Source organism: Typopeltis vanoorti, chromosome 11, assembly GCF_054136105.1.
Source record: "Typopeltis vanoorti isolate ZY-2024b chromosome 11, IOZ_Tvanoo_1.0, whole genome shotgun sequence".
Lineage (NCBI taxonomy): Eukaryota > Metazoa > Arthropoda > Arachnida > Uropygi > Thelyphonidae > Typopeltis > Typopeltis vanoorti.
In genome coordinates this window covers 61,897,034-61,924,994 of record NC_143559.1, presented here as the reverse complement: position 1 = coordinate 61,924,994, position 27,961 = coordinate 61,897,034, and the positions used below count along the sequence as shown (strand labels likewise).

Sequence of the window (27,961 nt, the reverse complement as noted above, 5' to 3'; positions counted from 1 at the left end):
AAAATTGAAACATTTGTTTATAAAACTAGACTATTGAATGACACAAATGTACAATGGCTATATGAACAAAGAATTAACCAATATCTAGATAAAATAAAACAAAATTAAGAAATAGAAATAGAATGGCTTAATATAAAAACGATACTAAATGCAGCAGCAAATGAAAGCTTAGGAAAGACCAAAAAATTCAATAAAAGAAAAAACTGAAGATCTGGGATGATACAATCGAAGAAATAATTAAACAGAAAAAAGAAGCCTATCACAAATGGTTAAGCAGTAAAAGATTAGAAGATGAAATAGAATATAAAAGAATAAGAGCCATAGCTAAAAGAGAAGTCAGAAAAAGACAGAGAATCATGGAATAAATTTGTTTCTAATTTAGAACATGATTTATATAAAATAAGACCCAATGTATATAAGATTTTGAAACACCTAAATGCAGATACCAAAGAAAACATAAAATTGAACACTGAATTAAAATTAGAAGAATTTCTAAATTACTACACAGAACTGTGGACAGACAAATATTTTAAAAAAGACAACTGACAAACAATTAACGAAAATGAAAAGGAAATAACTGAAGAAGAATTAGAAATCAGCCTGAAAGAAACAAGAAACGGAAAATCACCTGGAGAAGATAAGCTAGGTTCAGAACTATATAAATATGCAGGAACAAGATTCAAAAAAAGATTCTTACTATTTTTAAATAAAATTTACTCAACTGGTATCCCCCCAATAGAATGGAAAAAAGCAATTGTGATTCCTATCTTTAAGAAAGGTAATAGAGATGACCCTAAAAACTATAGAGGTATCAGTATACTAAATTCCTGTTACAAAATATATAGCAGAATCTTAAATAACAAACTAATGAAATATTCCGAAAACTTTATTCTAGAGGTACAGAATGGATTTAGAAAAGGACGATCATGTATAGACCCAGCCTTTTGCCTAAAATTAATAGTAGAGAAAAGAAAAGAATATAATTTGGAAACACATATTGCATTTATTGACTTTGAAAAAGCATTTGACAAAGTTAAAAGAAACATATTATTTAACATATTAAAAGAAAGACAAATACCAAATAATATCCTAAAAGCTATCACAAGTATATATGAAAATAATCAAATACAAATAAGATTAAATCACGAGCTATCATATACAAGAGAGATAAACCAAGGGGTCCGACAGGGATGTCCCCTCTCAGCAACTCTTTTTAATATCTACTTAAATGAAATAATAATAAAATGGAGTAAAAATTTACACCAAGGAATTAAACTTTCACCTACAGTTAACTTAAACACACTCCTCTTTGCAGATGACCAAATAATAATTACAAATTCTGAAGATAACTTGCAGAAAGCTATTTTAAATCTAAATGAGATATCCAAAGATTATGGTATGATAATATCAACAGAAAAATCAAAAACCATGGCCTTTAAAGGACAAGATCCAGCAAGAACTAAAATAGTAATAGATAACAAGATCTTAGAACAGGTGAATTCATTTAACTACCTAGGATGTATGATCACATATGAAAATGAAAAAGATAACATAAAAACGTAAAAATAACGTAAAAACGTGAAAATTGCAAAATATTTAAAAATAACAGGTGTAATTAACTCTATATTTAAACCAAACCTAGTTCAAAAACAAACCAGGCTAAAAGTATACAATACATTAGCCTTACCGGTCTTAATGTATGGAAGCGAAATCTGGACAATAAAACAAAAAGACAAACAAAGATTAACAACAGCAGAAATGAAGTTTATGAGAAAAACTGCAAAGTATACCCTATTTGATCACAAAAGAAACGAAGATATTATGAAAGAATTAAACCAAGAACTAGTAATAGAAAAAATTAAAAAATATAAACATAAATGGATGGAACACGTTCAAAGAATGAAAATAGAAAGATTACCAAAACAAGCCTTAAAGTACAAGCCATTAGGAAAAAGGAAACCAGGACGTCCTCTTAAACGATTCAACGATGACTTCTAAGGCCGGAACAGGCCATGCTAGGCCTAAATCCTTGATACGTATGATGATGATGACAAAATAAATTATAATATACAAGAAATTATCTTCCTGTTTAATCCCTTACCCAAGCATAAGCAAACAAAGTTGTAACTTCATGACAAGGTTATTGTACTTAGGGGCTGACTTCACATTAACTAGAATATAATTTCTTATCTGTGATAATTTACTTTGTAACCAATGAAAAAGACTTTTTTTTTACAACAATCTCTTATCCAGAGTAGTTTAACAATGTGTTGAAACACCCTTTTACCACTTGTATATAAAAAATATATGAATTCTGTATTGATTTAACCTGTACTGAGGGTCAGGATTGTTCAATCGACCGTGAGATGCGGTGATTGATTCATTTAATCCAATACCCTTGGAGGGTAATGGATGGCAATGCTATAGCCAATGAAGTTCTAACTGAGGCTCGGCTATTGCTGTTACCCTCCTGCCATGATCAGAGCTTTAATAGCTCAATAACACCTTATCCATACACTGTCCTCTACAGATAACGGGGAAGATGAAAAGCATTCTTGCTTCGCCCCTTTAAGCCAGTCCTTATAAGGACCTGTACTGAGGTTATATATATATATATATATATATATATATATATATATAGGTGGGCAATATATGAGGGGAGGAAGCTGAAAAGTTCTGATGAATACCTAGAACAAAAATGATGGTTTGTGCAACAAGGGACTTTTTTCCTCAAACAACTGCAAATGATGCAGCAGCAGCAACATTGTAACAAGTGTATAACACTTCATGGGGATATATGTAGAATAATGTGTAAGTTAAATGGTTCTACCTCAATTCATTCATGGAGATTATCAAAACTTTTCAGCCACCCCCCCTCATATATAGACAAGTGATCATTATAGGGGGTATACTTCAACTATAGTGATATAAACTGAGCAGAGGAGACAGTATTCAGTAATAATAAGGAACTGAAATTTTGGATTTCTTAAGGGACAACTGTCTTAGGCAGCATGTAGTGGAGGGAACATGAGGAATGAGTGTTCTGGATTTTGTCATAGCATCAGAGAATCGGCTGAGATGACATACTTGCCCCAATTGGTAAAAGTGATCGTGTAGTCTTGACTTGGAGGATGAAAAGGCATGAGGAGGTATCAAAACAGAAGGAAGTTATGTGGAATTATAAGGCAGGTGACTATCATATACTGAGAAACCAGCTTATAGCAGTACTATGGATAAAAGAATGTAAAGGAAGAGGAGTTGTTAGTGAATGGGAGATACTTAAGAAAAAAAAAAACTGTTGACAGCAATGACAGATTGCATACCTTGAGTGAAGAAGATAAAGCAATTTGGAGTCAAATGGATGACAAAAGGAATAAAAAAGGAATTGCAAAAGAAAAAGAGATTATGAAAGGCATATAAAGAGAGAGGTGGAGAGCACTTGCATGAGGAACATAAGGCTCAGGCTAAGAAAGTGGCTAGTATTGTAAGAAGAGAAAAATTAGAACATAAGAGGAGACTGGTACTACAATTCAAGGAGGTTTTTCGCCATATGGTGAGTAGAAGGAAAAATTATAGTGTAAAGATTATGTTACTGGGTGGAGATGGGAGTCAGGTGACCAAAGCAAATGACATAGTTAAGCTATTTAATGATTTCTTTATTAGAATGTTCCATTCTGGTACTGCAGGCTTTATTCCTAGAAAGATAATGAGTGGTGAAGTGTCAGAAGTGAATGAAGAGGATGTATTCCAAATACCAAGTACACTAAATGTCAATAAGGTAGGGGGATTAGATGGAATTTCACCAGGTGTTTTAAGGGAATGTACAGAAACAGCCAAGTTAAAATAATTAACTTGGCTGTTTAATGAAAGTCTTCTAATGGAGCAGGTTCCTAAAGAGTGGAAAGAGGATAAGATAGTATCATTGCACAAGGGTGATGGTAGAATGGAGGTATCAAACTGTTTGTATTTCTTCTGTAGTTGTTAAGATTTTGGAGAAAGTAGTAAGAACTCATATACAGAATTGGGCAGATGAGGATATTATTATTTATGCAGGCTAGCATGGATTTGTTAGAGGGCTGTCTTGTTTTAGTAATCTGGTTATCTTTTACAATAGAGTAACAAGAACAGTGGATGAAGGTAAGGCATACGCTGCCATTTTTTTTGGATTTTTCCAAGGAATTTGACAGGGTGCACATGCAACTGATTTTTAAGTTACATTATATGGGTTTGGATATCAGGTTGGAGGATTGGATTGGTGATTGGCTCTCTGATAGATATCAGAGAATTGTATATGGGGTAGTAGTAGTAGTATCAGGGTGCAGGAAGGTTACAAGTGGAGTTCCACAGGGTTCAGTCCTGGGACCATTGCTGTTCGATGTTTATGTCAATGATATTGTCACAGGACAAGGAGATGATGTGAAGCTTAGGAGGGTTATTAGTAATAGTACTGATGTTTTGGCTCTTCAAGAGGATTTGAATAAACTAGAATGGTGGGCAGAGGCATGGGGATGTCAATTTAATGCAGCTAAATGTAAAGTTTTAAAATTTGGGATCCACAGAAGTGATGCTTCATGCTCACCTGGTAGAGTTATACTGGAAGAAGTGGAGGAAGCAAGAGATCTTGAGATGATTGTGAATAGAGATTTAAAGTTCCAGAGACACATTGCAAAGATTGTGAAGACATCTCACAGAAATGCAACAATGTTGAGGAGAACACTGACCATGAGGGATAAAAGTGTGCTGGTCCCATTGTATAAAGTTTTGATCAGACCACACCTGGATTTCTGTGCTCAGATATGGTCACTGGGATTTGAAGGTGATGAAATAAACATGGAGAGGATACAGAGATGGAAAAAAAAATAATGTCAGGACTGTATAACATTATGAGGATATACTGGGGACAGGCAAACTGCAGAGTTTAGTGGATAGAAGACAAAGGGAAGGGGGGAGGGTTATGATCAAGATATTTAGGCAGTTGAAGGGTTATTATTGTATTAATACTGAGGAGATTTTTCATATGGTAGAATGAAGGGAAAGGAACTAGGACAAGAAGCCATCCCTGGAAGCTGCAAAAGGAGATGGTGAGTAAAAGAATAAGAAATAAGTTTTTTGCATGGAGTGCATTGCCTGAGCAGGCAGTGAATGTGCAGGTTGTGGATGATTTTAAGGAGTGGTATGATAGAGTTTGTGTTCATTAGTGTTGATCACCTGTGATGAGTCTTAAACTCCATGGGGATCAGGAAAATAATAATATCTAATTCCCAATGATGAGACTACAATAAAGATCAAAATTGTTCTTTGTTATGACCATTCCATAATGCATAGCAACATACATTTGAAAGGAAGTGTGCTGCACATTATGGAATATTAAGGCAACTGATGGGAAATCATAACCCTATATACAAAAGAACCTAATTGTGAAGATACCTTGTGTGCGAACTTTGCTTACACTTGGGTAAGGAATTAAAACCAAAATATAACTTCTTGTTCATTATAATGATGTTCTAAGAGCCACTACTGAAGTCCAGCAGTTACATATGAAAAATGTTTAGTTCCAGCTTTGAAACATTACTCTTGAGCTTGTTATTATATTTATCTGTAAATACTGTACAGCAGATATAACAAATATGGTGTTCAATTATTATATAAAATTTTAATCTCCTTGGGTGGTAAACCAATTGGCTATGATATGAGTATTAACACCTGACAGTGAAGGTGTCCTACACTTCATACCTATATCATCTTAAAAATATCATTCTCTTCAAAATTTTGCCTCTATATCTTGGTAATATTAAAAAATGTGACAGTTATTTTGTTATGGATGCTTGGGAGGTTAAAATGGTGCACAATGATAATTATGAAATACGGGGTCACTTTCCTGATCCTAACAAATCCTCTTTGGGTAAGTACCAGATCGACATAATAGGGGTGACTGAAACAAAAAAAGACAAAACTAGTTAGATCTTTCTGAGCAATAAATACAAAATTTTGTATTCAGGCAATGACAATCAGGGAAAAGAAGGAGGTAGCCATAGTATTCAACACTAAATACGAGGCTAATCTTCTTGAATGGCACGCAATTTCAAGTAGAGTGGTATGAGCAAATATGAGAATGGGGAACTGGACAATGAGACTTATTTGTGCCTATGGTCCAACAGAAGGTTCTACTAAGAGAGAATTGGAGGAATCTTTTGAGGCTTTAGAGAAAGCACCTGACACAATGAAAAACGAAATGTTAGTCCTTGTTGGGGATCTAAATTGCAGAGTAGGAAATGATTGTCAGACATACAGAAATATATTCCGAAAACTTGGAGAAAAGAGCAAAGCTAATAATAATGGCAAATACCTGTTGGCATGTTGGATATCTGCTCAGGACATGCAGAGAAAAAGCATGGAATAAGAAAAGTCTCATTGACTTTTTGACATTGACTTCTCATTGACTCTCAAAGTCTCATGTTATTGTTGATAGTGATGTTTTCTCCCTGGTGCAGGACACAGAGGATTTGAAATTGGAAGTGATCACCATTTAATCTTGAGCAGGATAAAACTGAATTTCACATGGAAAAGAATAACATGTAAGAAAGTTTTAAAGCGAATAAAAGTTGAGCAGCTCTCAGATGTGAACTGTAGACTAAAATACACAAACATTATTGAAGAAAAAATGAAAGAGTTTGAAAACAGGAACCAAACCTTGGAGATTCAGTGGCAAGTCCTGAAGATAACACTGATTGATTCAGCCAGAGAAGCATGTGGTGAGGTTGTCTGCAAGGATAGAAAAATCAGAACTCCATGGTGGACACAGGAAGTTAAAGAGGCAGTGAAGGAAAAGAAGAAAGCATATCAAAAGTTCCTAGGAAATAAGTCAGCTTGTACTCTTAGAGAATACAAAGGCAAATGTAAGAAAGCTAAACGCTGTGTAAAACTAGCTAAACAAAAGTCATGGGAAAACTTTGGTAAGAACATAGAAAATAAATATCTAGAAGGTGGCAAAATATTCTAGAGGTTGTGAAGAAGCTCAGAAATGGAGGAAAGAGTGCTGTAAAAGGAATTAGAGATCGTAAAGGTTACATGAAAACTGGAGAAAAAGATATACTTGTGTATGGAGTAATTACTTCTTGCTAAATGAAACAATCAGTGACAGCACAGTGGTAAAAAATACTGACCAGACATGCAGTCAGGAATACATATCCATACTTGAAGTAGAAAAAGCTATCCAAAGCCTGAAATGTGGAGTAGATGATATTTGACCAGAAATACTCAAGTATGGAGTTATAAAAGTCTTACAGTGGCTGCACTGCATAGTTCAGAAGGCTTGGACAGAGAGACAAATTCCAGATGATTGGAGTAGAGCTTTCATAGTACCCATATATAAAAAGGGAAATAAAATTGGTGAGAGTGACCATGAAGTGATTTGATTACCTGGGTGGTTGCCAGCAGTATGAGGACCTCTGTGAGAAAAAGGTATATGTAGAACTACATGGGTGGTGATTATGAAGAGCTCAGGAGACAGCTTGCAGGTGTAGCATGGAATGAGGAGTTAGCTGGAAAAAAGATCAATGCAGCTTCCGGGGACATTCAAGAATTATCTAGTAGAAGCAATGTCTAAATGTATTGAAAGGGTCAGAAGGTTAAATGAAGTAGATGTGAAATGGATGAATGAGGAAATTAAGTATGTGATAAAGAGAAAAAGGGCATTATGGAGGCAGCATAAGAGAAGTGGTAATAACCAATTCCATGAAGATTATAAAGACCAAACAAGGGTTACTTGGTTGGTAAAGGTAGCAAAAGTGAGGTATGAGCAGCAGTTAGCTAATGAAGCCAAAAAGCATCTTACGGAGTTCTTTTGATATGTAGCCAGCAAAAAAAAGAATGATTATGGAAGGATGACACTGATTGGAGAAAATGGCATAAGGACAGTGGTTGCAGAAAATATTGTGGAGATACTTAATGAGCAGTTCATAATGATCTTTCATTCTTGTGAATGTGACTTCATGGAGAGATTGTGAGCAGTCGATGATGGGGAGGAGAGACTGACCGTAAGTGAGCAAGAGGTGTGAGGGGAACTGAGCAAACCTGATGTTAATAAGGCTGTGGGACTTGATAATATATCACCACATATTCTGAAGGAATGTGCCAGGGAGTTGACATCTGCCTTGACATATTTTTTTAATATGAATGTTGCACTTGGTCAAGTTCCTAAGGAGTGGAAGGAGGGCAAGATTGTGCTGCTTCATAAGGGAGATGATAGAACTCAAGTATCAAATCATAGGGCTATCTGTGTGTGTCAGGTGTTGTGGTTAAGTTGTTGGAGAAGCTTGTGAGACCCAGGATCCAGAAATGGGTTGACAACAATGGTATTATCTTTGATGGACAGCATGGATTTGCTAAAGAGAAGTCATGTTTTAGTAATCTACTTACTTATTACAATAAAGTGATTGCTTCCTTGGACAGCGGAGAAGGATACACAGTGATATACTTGGATTTCGCAAAGGCTTTTGATAGATTACCGCATGATAAATTGATAGTCAAACTAGAGCGGATGGGGTTGGACATTAGATTAGTGCATTGATCAGAGATTGGCTATCTGATAGGTATCAGTAAGTTGTGTATGGGGGAGCAATATCCTGGAAAAGGAAAGTCACTAGTGGTGTACCTCAGGGGTCTGTTTTAGGACCATTACTGTTTAACTTGTACGTTAATGATATAGGAAAAGATTTAGATGGAGATATTCAGTTGTTTGCAGATGATGCAAAGTTGGGATGAATTATGAAGAGCAGTGAAGATGTTGTGGCCTTATAGGAAGACTTGAATAAATTGAGTGATTGGGCACAGGAATGGGGATGTGATTTCAATGTTGCAAAATGTAAGGTTTTAAAATTTGGGAAATAAAGATGAGATGTAGAATTTATGCTTGGTGGGGATATATTGACAGAGGTGGAGGAACTAAGAGATCTTGGGGTGATGGATAAAGATCTGAAATTTAGGGGACACATTGTCAAGATTGTGAAGACAACACAAAGACTTCTGGGAATGATATGTGAAGGACACTGACTTGTAGGAGTAGGGAGATTCTTGTTCCACTGTATAAGGCTTTGATTAGGCCACACAAGAACTACTGTGCCCAGATTTGGCCACCTGGTTTTCAAACGGATGAAGAGATATTGGAAAGGGTCCAGAGACAACTTACTAAGGTAGTTTCTGACCTCTGGAATGTCAAATATGAGAAAAGATTGAGAAGATGCAATTTAGAGTCTAGTGGATAGGAGGAAGAGGGAAGATATGATAGAGGCCTACATGTTAGTAAGGGGTTGTTATAGGATCAATGTTGGAGAGGTTCTACAGAAAATAGTGGGAGATCAGGAGAGAACCAGATGTCATTCCTGGAAACTGTATAAAGAGGGTGTGAGCAGGGGAGTGAGAAGCAGGTTTTTTGCATGCAAAGTTGTGAATGATTGGAATGCCTCAGAGAATTTGAGAGTGTTTAAGGCATGGTATGATGAGCTGTGTGTATGATAAAAAGACCTCCTAGATAAGTCTTTGACTTCATGGGGGTCTTGGGGTAATAATAATAATAAAACTGAATGTGAGAATTACAGAGGTAATTCTCTATTGAGTGTTTCTGGTAAGATTTATGCAAGTATACTTGAGAAATGGTTGAAAAGGATTGTTGAAGAGAAGCTTAGTGAACAAGCTGGATTCAGGCCAAATAGAGGCTGTCAGGATCAGATTTTCACTTTATGACAAATTGTTGAGAAATCATGGGAATATAACAAAGTATATTTAAGTCTTGTAGATCTGGAAAAGGCATATAACAAGGTGCCAAGAGAGAAGCTATTCCAAACACTAAAGTTATATGGTATTAATGGAACATTGTATCAAGCAATACTTAGTCTTTATTTGAGTTGTAAGTAAACAGTTAGAACTGAATGAAGTACAGGAAGATGGTTTAATGTTAAATCTGGTATCAGATAGGAATGTACATTATCCCCTCTGTTATTCATTATCTATACAGATCACATTATGAATGCAAGTGGTATTAAACCTGATATCAAAATTATAGATGTATATATCAGCTCTTTGCTTTATGTGGATGATGTTATACTTCTAATTAAATCTGCTACAAGTCTGCAAGATTCCCTGACTAAATTGAATAACTGTTTTTTTTTTTTTTTGGGGGGGGGGGGGGTTCATCCCCCCAGAACAAACACATACATGGATTACAGCCATGAATATGTCCCAGCCATATGCCAGTCCCGAGCCCGGATAAAATTGGGGGATTGGGGAAAGCAATGGTGAACTACCCTGTAAAAATCTCACCAAGAATACTTTGTGGGCAATGCCTACAAAGTCACCTACGGTCGGAAACAACTGAAAAGGGGAAAATCAGATCAGATCAGATCTGAGAGCTGGGTTAGAAGTAAAACACTTGACCAAACACTAGAGACCACAGATATGAGAGTCCTGAGAAAGAACTGGGACGTGAAGAGATGGCATCAATGGCAATATCATATTAAAAACAAGGATATTAGGAAAGATCTTGATACTATTACCATCCAGGAATGTGTTAGCAGTGCTAATCTCAGATGGTATGGTCATTTAAACAGAATGGGAGAGGAAAAACTAACAAAACAAGTGTTCTCTGCCAAGCTGGCAGGAAAAAGACCCAGAGGAAGACCAAGATATAGGTGGATTGATATGGTAAAAAGAAGATAGAAATATAAGATCTGATAATGTTGGAGTCTTGACAAGTAACAGACTGATTTGGAGGAAAATTGTAGATAGGAAGTTAGTAATGATGTATTTTTTTTTTTCATGTAGTACTATCATATCCTGTACACCCCTTGAAGATATATGTCAGGAATTTGATGATGATGATGATCCTCTTTGGGGACTTATTTTCTCTATAGATTCAATAACGCTACTAAAATATAGTGTTCTCTCAATTGTCTGGCTCTCAAATAATCAAATCTTCAGTTAACCAATACTTCAATGGGTTAACATGTCAAATGACTCCTGGCTGAGCAGTATGTAAATATTCAGTTAACAATTTTCAAATACAAATAGATTTGGCACAGGAATTTTCCATATACTATATATAATGTGCCAATTGCAGAACTAGTTACTGAATCAAGAGCATGCCTATTTTGCAACCAGCATCACTTCCAGAGATCAAACTAATCTCTACAGAAAGATTCTGGAATTACACACACACACATATACACGCTATATAATGAAATGATAACAGTTTTAAAATAATAATGTTGACTCATTTTATCACCATCATAAATATCCTATCCCATCATTTTTGTGTAAACCATGAATATTGTTTATAAATATTACTATTTGATGCAAAATTTATTACTGCATGAGACATTTCTACTGAATTAACCCACCTGCAATCTGTCAACATCTTCTTTATGGTCTTTCTTTAAACTCACTATAAAGCTTTGAAGTTCTGCAAAGATGATTGAAACTTTTAAATTCTTATTTTTCCAAACAACAAACAATGATTTCATATATCACAGTATTTTTAGGAAAGGTAAACAAGATATGAAAGAAAAAAATGTGATGCTAATGATACCAGATAATTTAATTCCATTTAGAGTATAAAGATATGACTATAATATCAGTAATAATTTTCCATGTAGCAGTGAGTTGAAAGCTATATGGTGGAAGGTGGAGTCTATCAAAATCAAGTACAGTTGTTATTGTTATTGATGATGAACTGCATCGTGAAATTAACCTGATAGGTGCTAAATGAGTAATCATCATAATGGGTGAATTTAATAATCTGAACATTATTTGGGTATCAGTGAAATCTGATGAATGAAGCCAAAATGTTGTGAAACAGCTTCCAACATGTGACAGAAGGGACTCAAGAAACAAGAGTGTTAGGCCTGATTATAGTGTTAGAGGTGGCTTCAGTTAAAGATGTAACTCTTCTGCCTATGGCTGGTGACAGTAATCATGCTCTATTGACTTGGGAAGTAACTAAATATATTGGTGTTCCATTCAGAAAATGGTAAATATAAGCAGGACATTATGACCAACTGAGGAGAACACTAGGTTTGGTCTCAGTTGTTAGATGTGAAGGATAACAGCATTGCATGAGAAGCATTTTAAAAAATACTTAAATGGTGAAATAGTGGAATGTGTTCCTTAGAGTTCAAAGAATAAATAAGGAAGGAATTAATAAGATTGCACATCCAGTTCACTTTTCTTTTCATGTGAAAAGAAAAATACTGGCTCCATAATCTAAAGACAACCCAAAAGAATATTATTGTTCTGCTGCAAGTAACAGAATGCAGGGATGTGAAAGAATAACACTATCAAATGTGAAGCGTGTGGGTAGTCGATGAGCAGCATTTGTTCAATTAAGGCATGCCTATTATAAAAAGGGTATGAGTGAAATGGACATGCAGTCTTATTAAGCAAAAACATTCTCAAGAATAAAGATGGTGGGGTAGAAATACTGTGTGCATTGCAAGGATTGTACAGAAATCTAAATCTGAGTATGAAAAGAAACTGGCTCTACAAGCTAAAGACAATACAAAAGAATTCTGTTTCTAAAAGAAAGAATGAATGTGGAAAAATAATTACTGAATGTGGATAGTATGGAGGGGACAGATGCAGAAGAGACTGTGCAATTTAATGAGTGACTGTTTTGTTAGGAGCTACCAATATGGTATATTTCACATGGAGCTCAATGCTACCCTAGCATTCAGTTTCATATTGAATGGTATCATGCATGCTTAGTATCTGTGCTGATGAAATATCAGCACAAATGCTAAAAGTGTGCTCAGCTGAACTGGCCATAATCTTTGATGTGGTTGTATAATTTGAGTCTCTCCACACCTGTGGAATCTTCCCTCTGCCAAGACTAACTATACAGCCAGGTAAAAGGTTACAGCCAGTAACACATTGCACAAGGATGGTACAAAGACTGATGTGTCTATCAACTTATCAGTATCTCTGGAGTGATGCTGAAAATTTTGGAAAAGTTGGTAAGAGCTTACATGCAGAAATGGTTTGACAGAGAGTCTATTCTTTGTAATGACCAGCATGGGTTTAAAGAGAAAGTCATGTTTGAGTAAGTTGTTCATATTTTACGATAATGTCTTGAATGACGCTGTTGCATAAGTTGGAGGATATGGGATTGGATTGTATACTATTAGCTTAGATAAGAGAATGGATTACTGTTATCAAAAGGTTGTGTATGAAGCTTTGAATCTGCACTCTTGTTACGCACTCTTCAAATTCAATCAGGGTCTGCCCATAATAAAAAGAATAGATAAATCAGAGTTTTGATAGAACTGTTGATGTGAAACATAACAACAGTGGAATGGATGATAAAAAGATATCTATGTATACTCCATAAACCATACGCAAGTGTTACACTGACGACATAAAAAAAAGTTCAAACTTTGAACTGCATAATGTGCAATCAGGAGCACGCTAAGGATGTCTCCTTCAAGGATGATATAGGGATAATTGCTATCTAGGTGAAAAAATAATTTTATTATTCTTCATGTATGGCTACTTAGAATGTTCAGTTGTTTGCTGATAATGCAAAACTGGGGAGGGCAACGGTTAATAAAGATGATGCAGAGATCCTGAAGGGTGACTTAAATAAATTGGCAGTCTGGGAAAAGGATAATGGATGCCAGTTTAAGGTGGCCAAATGAAAGGTTATGCACTTTGGGATGAAAAGATTACAAACTGTGTATTACAATGATGTACTGGATTGCAGGAAATTGACGAGGTTAGGGATTTGGGAGCAATGGTGAACAAAGAATTGAAGTTCAGAGGGCATATAGCAAGTAAAAATTGATTGCAGTTAGCAAAACTTAGAAGGCAAGATTTTTTTTTTCTTGCTTGGAGAGTAATGAATAGCTAGACTGAACTGCCACAGGTATTTATGAGTACTCTGACAGTGAATGAGCTTAAGGAGAGATATGAGTCTTCTGACTCCATGGAGATGTTCATAATCAGTGTTTTGTTTGTGGGATGATATACAACAGCATGGCATACAAGAAAATTTATTAACAGTGACATGCAGGTGCAGTACATGTAGAAATTTATAATATTCACTAATTTTTTATACATTTACTTGCATACTAATTATGCAAGTAAATGTATACATTTACTTGCATAAGCAATGTATAAGTTATTTAATGAAATTTGCATTTTTCACGATAGCTACTGTTAAGATAGCTGCTAATTTTTGCTTAATCAACTATGTTGATCAAGTGATACTTAATTTGTTATTATTATCAGTACTTTTTTTCCCTTTTTTACATTAATTTTCAATGTCTCCTGCTAGCAAAGAATGAGTACCAACACTTATTGTTTACAAAACGAGCTGGCCATAATAAAAAGAATTTGAAAGATTCAGTCACCTTAAAATTGAAAAATAGGATAATAGCTGGAATTTATAACAAACTACTAAAATATGAAGGCAGAGAAACTGAAAACATTAGAAATTTAAGTAAACATATTTTTAACAAAAGACAGATCCCCCCCCCTTACCCCCAACAAATGGAGGATGAATATTACAATGCTGGTATTTAAAAATGGAATATATTCTGAACCCAAAGACCATCAAGCAATAAACTTATGCACTATTCTAAAATATATAAAAATTATTATTATTTATTAGCATCAGACCTCCTTGGGGTCAAATGGCTCATTCACAGGAGGTTCATACTCTTAAAAAAAAAAAAAAAAAAAAAAAAAAAAAAAACATTGAACTGCACCTTAAACCATTCATGGTTTCCACATTAGCCATACTTTCAAGGATGCTTCCAGGGATGCCTTCATCTAACCTTTTCTCCCCTCTACAAAATGAAAAATCTCAACATTAATCTGGTAACAACTACTCACCAACTTATACATAACAATTATCTCAATTTCTATTCATAAGGCTCTGCAAATTGCATTCCCTCAATTTGTATTCATCCTAGATACCTCACACCAACTTAATGAATCCTCTGCACTCTCTCTAAGACATCCTCATTCCCTTGGAAACCAGGCAACCAGATCTGTACAAAATAGTCCATATGTGGCCTAATAAAGAACTTATCCAAAGGAATCATAGCCTCTTTGCTTCTGCTTGTCAAGTTCCTCATTACCATAATCCATTTTGATGTACTAATAATTTTAGCAGTGTGACCCCTAAACTTCAAGTTTCTATCCACCACCACTCCCAGATCTCTCATGTCTTCTACATCCTTCAAAATTTTCCCATTAATTGTATACTCTGTATTCCATCCTTACCTAACAAATTTCAAGACCTTATGTATGAATCCTAGCAGATGGATATGTGGCAGGTGAGAGGGGGGGGGGTGCATATATACTTAAAATGTGGGCAATGGGAGGAATTCAGTGAGTTACAACAGATGCTACAATATCTAATCTCGTTGCGTCAGGAGCAGGAGATCTTCAAGAGACGAGTAGTGTGATAGGCGAGAATAATGAGTAGAGAAATATGAATGAAGAAATAAGAGTGGGGAATGTGGAAGGCTTGAACAACTGTGAAGTTTTCGGAGATGGTCATGATTGGGAGGATGAATGGCAAGTAAGAGTGGCTAACTTGCAGAGAGCTAGATGAGCTGAAAGAGATTGTGGAATGCCTCAGGAATGAGATGAGAAGTATGAAAGATGAGGTTAGGCAAATGGAAGAGCTGAATGCAAGGTAAATCAGAATAGAAGTGAGAGAGAGTTATGGGAATGATAGAAAAGGAGAGAATAGAAACAGTAGAAGAGAGGGAATGAGAAAGGTATGGGAATGATAGAATCAGCCGAGGACTCCCAAGGACCAGCCACTTCCTCTAGACTACCTGGAGTTTACCAGGTCCATTGTAGTTGTAAACTGTCTTACTATGGCCAAACAGGCAGGACTGCTAATATCAGGATATCTGAACATAAGAATTATATCTGTTTCCACCGTTATAGCCACTCAGGACTTGCTGACCATGCCTTGGACATCTGCCATAAAATATGTTGGAAGAAAGCTTCCTTACTACACCGCAGCAAGTTTAAATATGAGAGATTATTCTTAGAATCAGTCTCAGCCTTAAAAAACTCCCCAAACTTCAATAAATTTGGATCATGAGACTACCCCAAATATGGGAGGCTTGCATTCTTAGAACATCAGCCTAAACAACCAAAATTAATACCCAATTTGACCCACTAGGTGGCACCCTTTAGGACTCTAGGACTGACTTCAGTTGTTTTCTTCAGCCATTTTTTGCTCCGTGTTAGTGCCTGCGTGCACATTTCATTAATTTTTATGTTCCCTGAAGATGGTAATGTAACATTACTGAAATATTGGAAGTATTAATTAAAGTTATTTAGTTAATATAATAATATACGTTGTTCTTTCCTTAAAATTAACAGTTATGTATCATGAACATATAAGCTTATCTACAAGAATGGGCATGATAGAAGAGGGGAGAATAGGAGCAGTAGAAGAGAGGGAATGAGAGAGAGAGAGAGAGAGAGAGAGAGAGAGAGAGAGAGAGAGAGAGAAAGAGAATGAAAAGAATGCGAGGGAGTGTTGGAACTAGGATAGAGTGATGCCAGGATAGCAGATAAGTAGTGGAAACAGAGTGAAAGAGTTAGAGGAGAGAGAGAGTGAGGGATGCAGGTGAGCAATCAAGGAACAGAGTGGTAAGAGCTGTGATGAATGGAGACTCAGTGCACTCTACAGATCATTGAGATCTGTGGAGTCAAAATAGGATGCCAGAGGAGTGTTTGCCTGGATGACAGAGAGTGTGGCTATGGCAATTAAGCAGGGTGAAAGGGTGAATGAGATGATTGTGATGCTGGGCACAAATGACTTGAGAGGCAATGTAAATTGGGTGCAAGAGATCTGAAATTCTTGCTTGAGGTTGTACGAAACAAAATGCAGAGGGGAAAGATTGTATGTGTATGTTGCCTAGGTATGATAGTGACGAGCTGAGCAGAAGAGCAGTAATAATGAATAGCATAATAGTCAGAATGTGTCAGAAGAGAGGATTGGAATATGTGGATGCTTGGAGGGCATTTGAGGACAAAGGAACTGTATGCGAGAGACCACTTGTATTTAAATGAGCAAGGGCATAGGCATCTAGAGAGATTGCTGTTTTCTAAACCAGTTGGTGTGGGAACGGGTGCTTTGGAAAAGGGGAATGACTTCAGCTAACACTGAGTCCAGTAGGTTCTGGAAGAGATAATGATAGGTATAGAAGCAGTGACATTTTTATGCTCTATGCTAATGCCAAGAGTATCTGAAATAAAGATGTTGGTGGCACTGATAGTATCAGCCTGGCCAAAGATTATTGGGATCCCTGAGACGTGGTTGACAGAAGATGATATAATAACAGGAATAGAAGTAGCAGGGTACAGCATTTTTTGGCAGGATAGGAAGGGAAAACGAGGTGGTGGAGTACTGCTTATGATAAGCGATGACTTATTCCTGTAAGAGTAGAGGCTTTGGAAGGTAGGGACACTAATGAATTTGAAAGCATATGGCATGAGGTAGAGGTGGGCAAGATAGGATATTTAGTGGGGTGTTACTACAAGTCAAGAAGCAGAGAGGGCGGAGAGCAGGAGATGTTTAGGAAGTTGAAGATTATGGAAGAAGAATGATTGTTATGGGAGATTTTAACTACAGCAGTATACGCTGGGAAGAGGAAAATGCATGTAGTAATAAGGGAATGGAATTTCGAGAATTCTTGAGGGATAAATGTCTCAGGCAACATATAATAGAGAGAACAAGAGGTTCAAGAGTTTTGGATTTGGTCATAGCATCAGAAGAGCCTATAATAACTGAGATGACATTCCCCCCCCCCCCCCAAGTTTGAGAGAGTGACCATGTGGTTTGACTTGGAAGATGAATAGACATGCAGGAGTATCAAAGAAAAGGGAATGTATGTGGAATTATAAGGCAGGTGATTATAATAGTCTTAGATATTAACATGGGACAGTTCCATGAAGGAGGCATTGGAAGGACGAGATATTATTGGGAAATTGTGAAGGAACATTTGTTAGCAGCAATAGTAAGCTGTATTCCATGAGTGAAGAAGAGAACACAATTTGGTGTAAAGTGGATGACAAACAATGTCAGAGAGGAACTGCAGGTGAAAAAGAGATTATGGAAGAGATATAAGGAGAGCAGATGCATGAGAAATATAAGACTCAGGCTAGGAGAGTGATTGGTATGGTGAAGAAGGCAAAACTGGAATATGAGAAGAGATTGGCATTAAGATCCAAAGAAAATCCTAGGGAATTTTTTAGCTATGTGGCCAGTAGGAGGAGAAATGATTGTGGAAGAATGACATTGTGGGATAAAAATGAGAATAGAATGACTGATGTAGAGGACACAGTGGAGTTGTTCAATAAAAACTTTATGGAGTATTTCATCCTAGAGAAATAGGTTTTAATACTAGAGGGATAGGGCAGGTTTGAGGTTTAGAGGTGCAAGGAGAGTGTGTTCCAAATACTGAGTACTCTGGATGTCAGTAAAGCTGGGGGATTGGATGGTATTTCGCCACAGGTTTTGAGAGAAAATGTGCTAAAGAACTAACTGCTCCTTTGACCTGGCTTTTTAATGAAAGTTTGGCTATGGGAAAGGTACCCAAGGAATGGAAGTAAACTAAGATAATGTCATTGCATAAGGGTGGTAGCAGACTGGAAGTGTCTAATTATAGATCAGTTTGTGTGTCATCAGTAGTTGTTAAGGTCTTGGAGAAATTAGTGAGTTATCTGTGAGAATCAACATGGATTTGTTAAGGGGGTGCTCTTGCTTTAGTAATATGATTGCCTTTCATAATAAAGTGACAAAAGCAGTTGAAGAGGGAAAGGCATATACTGCCATTTTTTTTTTGGATTTTGCAAAGGCATTTGATAGAGTTGTTCCATATGATAAGCTGATACTTAAGTTGCAGCACATGGGTTTAGATGTTGGGTTGGTCAACTGGATTCAGGATTGGCTGTCTGATAGGTATCAGAGAGTTGTGTATGGTGCGGGCAATATCAAGGAGGCAGAAGGTTACAAGTGGGGTTCTACAGGGCTCATTACTGGGACCTATATTGTTTAACCTTTATATCAATGACATTGTCAATGGATTGCAAGAGGATATTCAGTTATTTGCAGATGACATGAAGTCTGAAAAGGGTTATTAGTAATAATGCAGATGTGGCAGCCCTTCAACAGGATTTGAATAAACTGGACAGATGGACAAATGAATAGGGGGGGGTCGGTTTAATGCAGAAAATGTAAAGTCTTGAAGTTTGGGATATATTGATGGGAGGTTGCATGCATGATTGGAGGAGCTGTACTGGAGGAACTAGGGGAGACAAGAGATCTGGGGGTGATGATCAATAGAAAACTGAAATTCAGGGGCATATTGCAATACTAAGAAGGATGCTGACCTGCAGAGATAGAAGAGTTATTATTCCATTGTATAAGACTCTGATCAGACCACACTTAGACTACTGTTCTCAAATTTGGTTCCCAGGATTTGAAGGGGATAAATTAACTGTGGAAAGGATGCAGATGCAGATAACAAAGATGGTTTCAGGACTGTACAATGTTAGTTATGAGGATCAGCTGAGGGAATGTGGACTGCAGAGTTTGGTGGATAGAAGAAGGAGAGGTGATATGATCGAGACTTTTAAACTGTTGAGAGGTAGTTACAGGGTTGACACTGGGGAGTTCTTTCACTTGGTGGAACAGAGGGAAGGAGTGATGACAAGGGGCCATCCCTGGACGTTACGAGAATAAGCTGTAAGTAAGAGGGTGAGGAGTGGTTTCTCTGTGTGGAGGGTGGTTGAACCATGGAATGCATTGCCTGGTGGTGAGAGCAAGAACGGTTAATGAGTTCAAAGAATGGTATGACAGACTTTGTGTTTCCTAGGAAGGTCCTCCCATGATGAATCTCTTGACTCCATGGAGGCCTGAATAATAATAATAATAATAATATAAAAAAAAAATCAGCTAACGCCTTTTTATTCCCGTATACGGGAGTAGGCAAGGCCATTTAGCCCTATCTAACTTTTGGAGACTGAGTGGGCAGTTCAATCTCCACTGGTACCCAATCAGAGACAGATGGCCCAAAGCTATCACTAATTAAGCGGTACACAGTGAAGTGAGACGGCTCAAATGTGCCGCCATCTCGTGGTCCCTAACCCTAACACAATATATTTAATGTCTGAAATAATGTGGGTTCTACGGTCAATTTTCTTGAGTTTACAGGACGAAAAACCCGAGTTTCCGGGAGGAAAAACCTGCTTGCCCGTGCCAGAGATCGACTAACTCGGGAACTGGTCGAAAAAAGGCTTAGAAAAATTTCCTCTAGTCGCCGACTAGACTCGAAATGAAGTCTTCCTTCATGCGGCCAAGCGCGGTGGTGTGCAAACGCCGCATCTACTGAGCTACACAGGCTCCTGATAATTATTAAATAATTATTATTAATAATAATAATAATTATTATTATTATACTTCTCAATATTATACTGACAGAGCTCCACTTGCTAGCCCGCTTACAGAATCTAATTAGATCTTTCTATAAGGACACATCTGTTCTACTCCTCTTAGTTCTTCCCTATATTGCATCATCTGCAAACAGCAGCAATATCTCAAGTTAAGCCTGTCCCAAATATTAACATAAAGGCTAAACAATAATGACCCCAAAACAGATCCCACTCCCAATACACAATCCACTGATAATTATCTGACAGCCAATCACTCATCCAACACATAGTCCTTTATTCAATCCCATTTCTTCCAATTTAGTTACCAGCTTGTTGCGTAGCAATCTATCAAAACCCTTTGATAGACTGCTACATAATGTTTTAATGATCATGTTTTAGTAAACAGATTACTAAAACATGATCTCCCCCCTTAATTAACCCATGCTGACCATCATAGAATACTGCTATTACCAACTCATGAATCTTAGTCCTCACAACCTCTCCAACACTTTAACCACAATCTATATAATTTGCAGCCTCAGTCTTAGCCTCTACCCTTTTGTGAAGTGGAACAATTTTACCCTCTTTCCACTATGCTCACTCAGAATACACTACATTTAGAATATACTCAGACACTGCTGCTGTTAAAATCTCTTGATCAGTGTCCAAACATCTGTTTCCTTTCCACCCAGTTTTTCTTTTTGTGCTATAGCTCCATTTGTTTCCAAGTTTTCCTAATCACTGGCATTGTAGTTCAACATATATCCTTTACTTTCAGCTGTTCAAGCAAAATATGAACAGACTTCTCCTTTCTTCTATTCCTCTTGCCTACACATGACGCTAATGTGCTATAGGTCTTATGGCCTATCATGTGTGGATCAGTTATTTAAAAAAGAAAAAAAAAAGATGGATATTTCTTTGTTTCTACCCTCCACATTCCTTTGGCCTTCAGCAACACCTAACTAAATATCTCATCTTATTTAACTGCACCTCACATACTGCTTCAAAACCACTACCACTATTTTCCCTTTGTATCTCACCTTTATATTTCTTATACAGATATAATTTTCCTGCAATTATCAAGAAGCTCTCCTTTCTTCTCGCCCTTCCTATCCTTATAAAAATCATCATATACTTTCATTTTTATTCCCATCAGGATATCATTTTCATTCAACCATGCTTCACTTATTCCAACTATGTTTGGGAAAATAAATTCAATCATTGCAAGAATTTCATCTCTCTTATTTCTGATACTCCTGAAATTTGTAAGCATACCAATTCATTTCTTAGTCTAAACCCAGTCCAATCCATGTTATCTCTCATCTGTGACTTCTCTACACCTTCTCCTTTATACCTCTTTACTCCATATATCATCCCAAACTCAACTACTCCATATGCATCCCAGGTCATCCCATTTCTATGCTGACCATCCTCATATGTTACTGCTTCCATAATTCACTCTCCTTATATTGTTTCTCCCTAACCATTCGAGACCACTCCCTCGTTTCTTTGTCCATCCTGAATTCCTGTTTTCACATTCTCACCTCTCTCCTCTCTATTTACAAAGACTTTAAACACCTGTTTCACTCTCATGATCATTTACATCACTCATCACACTTCCTTCTAGCAACAATCTTAGCAGTTGATTTATACCAAATACATTTAAATATAATCCACCACTTTTATACAATTACATTTGGCTCTCGAGTACATTCCACACATAAAAAAACTGTACCCATTTCTCCTTATACAGTTTTACTAGCATATCATAAATGATTTTTTTGTTCACCATCTCGTTTCATCATTCTCATACTTGGGCAATATACCAACTACCCTTCCTACCACACTGTTGTTTCAATCAACTCAATCTGTCACTCATTCAATCTGTCTGCATTCATAACATACTCAGGCAATGCATTTCATTCATCAACCATTCTGCATGCAAAGAATTTCCTCCTCCCGCCTTTGCTCATACTTCCTTATACAGTTTTTAGGGATGGCCTCTTGTTCTATCTCCCCACTCCCATTCTACAAAAAATTTTCTTCCATATTAACCTGATGACACCCCTTAACCAACTTATATGTATCAATCATATCTCCACTCTTCCTCCTATTCACAAGGCTTTGCAAATTGCATTCTCTCAATCTGTCTTTACATTCTACATTCCAAAGACTAGTTCACCATCTCATTTCATGAATTGTCTCTAGACTCTTTCTAACATATTCTCATAATCATGGAAAAGAAATGACTAAATCTGTGCACAATAACCTATATGAGGCCTAATTAAGCCTTATACAGTGGAACCATAACCATTACATTACCAATATGATGACTTCACAACTTGTGCAACATGGTCCCTGAACTTCAGGTCCTTGTCCACCACCACTCCTAGATCTCCCATCTCCTCTACCTTCTTCAAGTTTCTCCCCAAATGTAAACTTTGCATCCCACTGGTGCTTACCAAATCTCAGACCCTTACACTTTGCAACACTGAACTGATAGACCCACTTATCTCCCCATTTATACAATTTATTCAAGTTTGACCACAACATATGCTTAATTCCACATTGTTCTTCCCATTTTTGCATCATCTGTAAACAGTTGCATATCTCAAATTAAACCCATCCCAATATTATTAATATACAAATCGAACAGCAATGGCCCCAAAACAGATCCCTGTGGTACACCATTAGCGACTTTCTTCTATTGGGATGCTGTATTATCCCCATATACAACTATAAATATATATATATATAGAGAGAGAGAGAGAGAGAGTTTTTTACCTTGGGTATAATATATGTTAAAGATACCAAGCTACTTGGGAAATGGAGTAAAAAACCAGGTTTATATTTAAAATACCTTGGTATCTTTAACATATATATATATATATATTTTTTTTTTTAAGAATAGTTAATAAAACAAAATTTGATAGAATTGTAAATAGCATAGCAAATAAATTTGATAGTAATAGTAAATAACAAATAGTAAAGATTTATGAAGAATGTCAGTTACAACTTATGAATGAAAGGATAAAAAAGAGAGATCAGAATAGAATGAACACATTAATAAAATGGTCTGCTAGCTAGTATTTTTGTGTTTGAAAACCAAACTCGAGGGGGAAAAAAAGACCAGTTAGCAGACCTGTTAAAAAAAAAAATGGTGGACAAATAACCTGAACTGAAGTATTATAAACACAACAAGTTAAAGCTTAAAAGCAAAAAATCACTCACATTCTACTACTAAGATTTAATAAATTCACAATCATTTGAAGACAGAAGGAGAACTTGAAATTACACTGCTGAAAGGATATCTAATCTGTCAGGGTAAATAAGCTAAAGGCAGAAATAATAATAATTATAATCCCTCATTTTTTACTTATACATATATCATTATTATATACATTTTATATAATATGTATATTTATATATAATGTGTATATAATACAGGGTGGTCTATAAGTCATGGAACATTCTGTAGAAAGGGCCTGTCTTTGTGAAGCTTAAAATGGAAAGCATTTATGTGATGTGGTATAAATAATAAAAAAAAAATCTAGTTATGTTAAGAAATTTATGCAGTTGCTTCACAAAAACAGGATCTTTCTACAGAATGTTCCATGACCCTGTATATACATATCTGAATGAAAACTACTGTAGAGTGCAGTGCATTGTACTTGGCAGACTCTTGCTACAGCATGAAGTTTATTAATGTAATTAAAAAAAGAAACATACCTGATTCTGTGTACCTTAATTCAGGTTTATGTGGTTCTCCTGTTTCAGAGATTGGAGGAGGCCAAACACCAGGTGATAACTTACCAGGAGGTGGTACAGCTGAAGTCTGCAGTTCTGAATGGGTCCAATAGTACATTAAATCTAACTGAAAGCAAAAAATAAATAAATAAATAACAAGATGGAACAAAAATTTTTCTAAGGCTTCAGTAAGTATATTCTCTCAAATATTTCAGATTTATTATTTATATTTTATTCACACATCGTTTCAATGAAACTTAAATTTTCAGAACAAATAGATAGATTATTGCTTAAGGGCTAGATAACTAGGAAGAGCCAACCAAATAGTCTTTTAAGGAATGCCGAGAACTGACCAGGGTATCTGATCTAATGTCCAATCTTAACCCCCATTAGTAGAGATCTAACTGGATATGAAACAAACACAGATGGCTAAAAATCTGAAATTTAGTAGACCTAATTGCATTTGGCTCTACTAAATACTTTGGTTTAGACCAATACTCTGTACTGGCTTAACCACGCTACCAGCCAGGACGTGTATATATATATATATATATATATCCACTTTTACATGGATGCGAAGTGCATATTAAAATTGTAATAACATTGATATCACATTGAAATTTATGATGGATACAAAGCTTCTGAGGGTGCATATTTGATCTTTAATGGCCAGTAAGGTGGTTAAACCAGAAGATGATGGTACAACAAGATGCCAGCTAGAGAGTCATCCAGTTAGACAAAGCTCCCACCATGTGTTCTCATCAGAGAATCAAGTACACAGTGAAAACTGAGCTGCTGGATAAACTCAAACTGACAGTAGAATTCAATATAAGCACCATCAATGTATGAAGTATCAAGGAAAAGGAATTTAGCAGAAGAATTAGAGAAGTGCCATGCTAGCATATATTGATTGCTTAAACAATTCTTCTAAATAACAACTATAAGATGTTATAATCAGGCAATATTAATGATTGGAGAAAGGACGGAGTAGCTATAGTGTTTAACGCTAAATACAAAGATAATCTTCCTGAATGTCAGGCAGTATTGAGTAGAGCACATAGAATATCTTCTCCTTGATACTTCTAGAAAGACATGAAAATTTCCCTTTGAGTTTTTGCAAATACTGTAATATGATAATATAGATAGACAAACTATTTGTCAGGAAACCAACAAAAATCTTGGGCTCCAAAGGATCTTCTAAGTTGTATAAAGAACTGAAATGTGATTCTGAATTCTAAATTTTTCAAAATTAGACCTTACTTAGAACTAGCTATTCTTCCTGTCCTTTAACTGAAAACATTCATCAGCCACTTATAAATGTAAATTCATCAACAAATATTTCTGAACAGAAATATTTTTTGTTCTGCCAGAAAAAGTAATGTTCTTTCATTATGCTCATGCAAGTGCAAAAGGGCACATTAGAAAGTCAAGTACATCAATTACTTTTCCAGAATAGTTATTTCTTATGAAACAAGGAAACTTTTTAAAGGCATCTAAGAACTGAATTTTTTTTTTTTTTTTTTTGGGTCAAAGAGAGAGTATAGCCTGCTTTTCTTCACAAGATTTTTAGGTTTCTACTATTTTTTCTTCTGCAGCTTTTATGGTCCATAATTCACAACCATACAGCAGAGAAGCTAGAATTCTATAAACTCTTATTCTTGTATGCTTTTGAACTTGATTAGGTCTGAAAATATTATTGATCATCTCATGATCTCCAGGAAGTATGAAAATTTGGCATTAAATCCAGTTTCTTTCGTATATGATATAGTGCATCTGAAGTATTCGAAGCAGTTAATTTGTTCAACAATTAATCTTCAATCATGATTTTACTCCTTACAGGAGATAGTCTTTTAATAGACAATGTTTTGTTTGTTGATATTTGTATCTCAAATTTTGTCAACTGCATTTAACTTCTGTACTGGCCTGGATGTGTATATACGTTCATAATTACATGAATGTGAAGTGTCCATTGAAGCCAATATAACCATATAGAAAAAATGATATGGATATAGCATGCATATTTTTGATGTATTTAATCTGTGTGGCTAGTTGGGTGGTTAAGGAATATATTGATCTATGGAGTTCATCTTCACTTGTTGCTATGATTATTTGGTGATCTGCAACTTTCAGTGATGACAATTTTCTTTTCCCACTGTCACTATGAGCAGGTATCATCTTCGTCTTCCTTCTAACACATTATGGTCATGATCAGTTAACTTTCTCCACATAAACTTAACTAATATCCTAATAGTGGTCCTATATGCAACACAGTCTGATATGTTTGCCAAGGCATATATTCTCTGGACAGTTTGTCGCTTTTGAAGTTTGGAATGAAACATATGAGTTTCCAGAAAGAAAAATTATCTATTTCACTAAGCTGACTTAGTGAAGTGGAAGAATTTAATAAAGACCAGCTAACTCACCAAGATTCTTATAAAGATTATCCTTATACACATTTCTTGCTTCTTAGATGGTAGCATAACCCAGATTTTTCCAACAAATACAGCTCATGTATTCCAACAAATATAGCTCAGTGTATCAACAACTCTTGATACACTGAGATACACATGATAGGTTTCTTTAATCTGATTCTGTGCAAAGTATCCAACACATCGTTGACCATAGGTTGTGGTGGCAGATGTATTTTTTTTTTTGTGTTCTTCTAGGCAAATGTTAGTAGATCTCCCAGTTTGACCGTAACATAAGTTGAAGAACAAGGAACCCTGTAAACACTGGAATAGAGAGAGGGGAGGAAGTGAATCCTTAGGAGAGCAGAGAAGGAAAGCCAGCTTCAAATGAGGTTTGAAAGTAGTGCAAAGATTATATTTCTTTAAAGTTTGGCTATTTTTTCTGGAGTTCCTTGGATATAAGGGGAGGGTAATGGCATTAATGTAGTCTTCATGTTAAGAAGGATGTGAGGAAGTGGAAGAGACAGATAATTTGTAGATCTTTTTGGCATTGTAACCATTGAACAGGAAGGTTTGGCAAATAAAAATGAGTTGAGATGTAAGGGAAGCTTGGGTGGAACAGAGGTTGTAGACTCTGCTGACAAAAGTTTTGATGACACCATATTGTTGAGAAGAGGGATGATGGGAAAGTTTATATATGTATCTATCTGTGTTGGTCAGTTTTTCTGTAAGCTGCAAAAGAAATGGTACCACTGGGCAGATGTGTGATTAGAGTATCTAGAAAAGGCAAGCTGTTGTTGTTTTTTTTAATAATGAACTGGATTCTGGGGCTGACTGTTGAGGTAGAAGAGGAAAGAGTGTAATATGAATATAATCTGAGACATGTTGCCAAATAGAGAACACATCAATATACTGTATCTTAACCAAATAGGTTTGAGACTGGCAGTATTATGAGCATGTATTTCAAAATGTTCCATATAGAAACTGGCTAGAGGGGAGGGAGCCTATGGAAGTACTTTCTATTTGTTTATATAAGGTGCCTGTCCCAGAGAAGTAACCCGTATGGATAGCAAAATTAAAGAGATCAATAATTTAAGGAGGGAAAGCATTTTTCAGTAAATATGGAATGTCAGAAAGGGGAATATTTGTGAATAAGGTGATATCAAAGCTCACCATATCATTATTGTTTAAAACTAAATTCTGAATTATGGATTTGAAATGTGCACAATTTTTTATATAAAAAAGAAGTGTGGCCAGTAAGTGTAATTAAAGATTTAGCTAACTGCTTGGCTAATTTAAACGGTAGGGTAGAGCAGTAGCATCCTACTATAGGATGGAGAGGATAATTG

The 27,961-nt window shown here is 36.0% G+C and overlaps 1 protein-coding gene across 1 annotated transcript in view; it reads right to left on the bottom strand.

The window, feature by feature from the left end:
* LOC150101658 (uncharacterized) overlaps positions 1 to 27,961 on the bottom strand; it is a 321,244-nt gene that overhangs the window by 189,542 nt on the left and 103,741 nt on the right. The window contains exons 4-5 of the mRNA XM_090399849.1: positions 24,187 to 24,331; positions 11,394 to 11,455 (exon numbers count right to left, since the gene is read on the bottom strand). Of these exons, the coding sequence (XP_090255975.1) occupies positions 11,394 to 11,455; positions 24,187 to 24,331 (207 nt within the window). The remainder of the gene's footprint in view (positions 1 to 11,393; positions 11,456 to 24,186; positions 24,332 to 27,961) is intronic.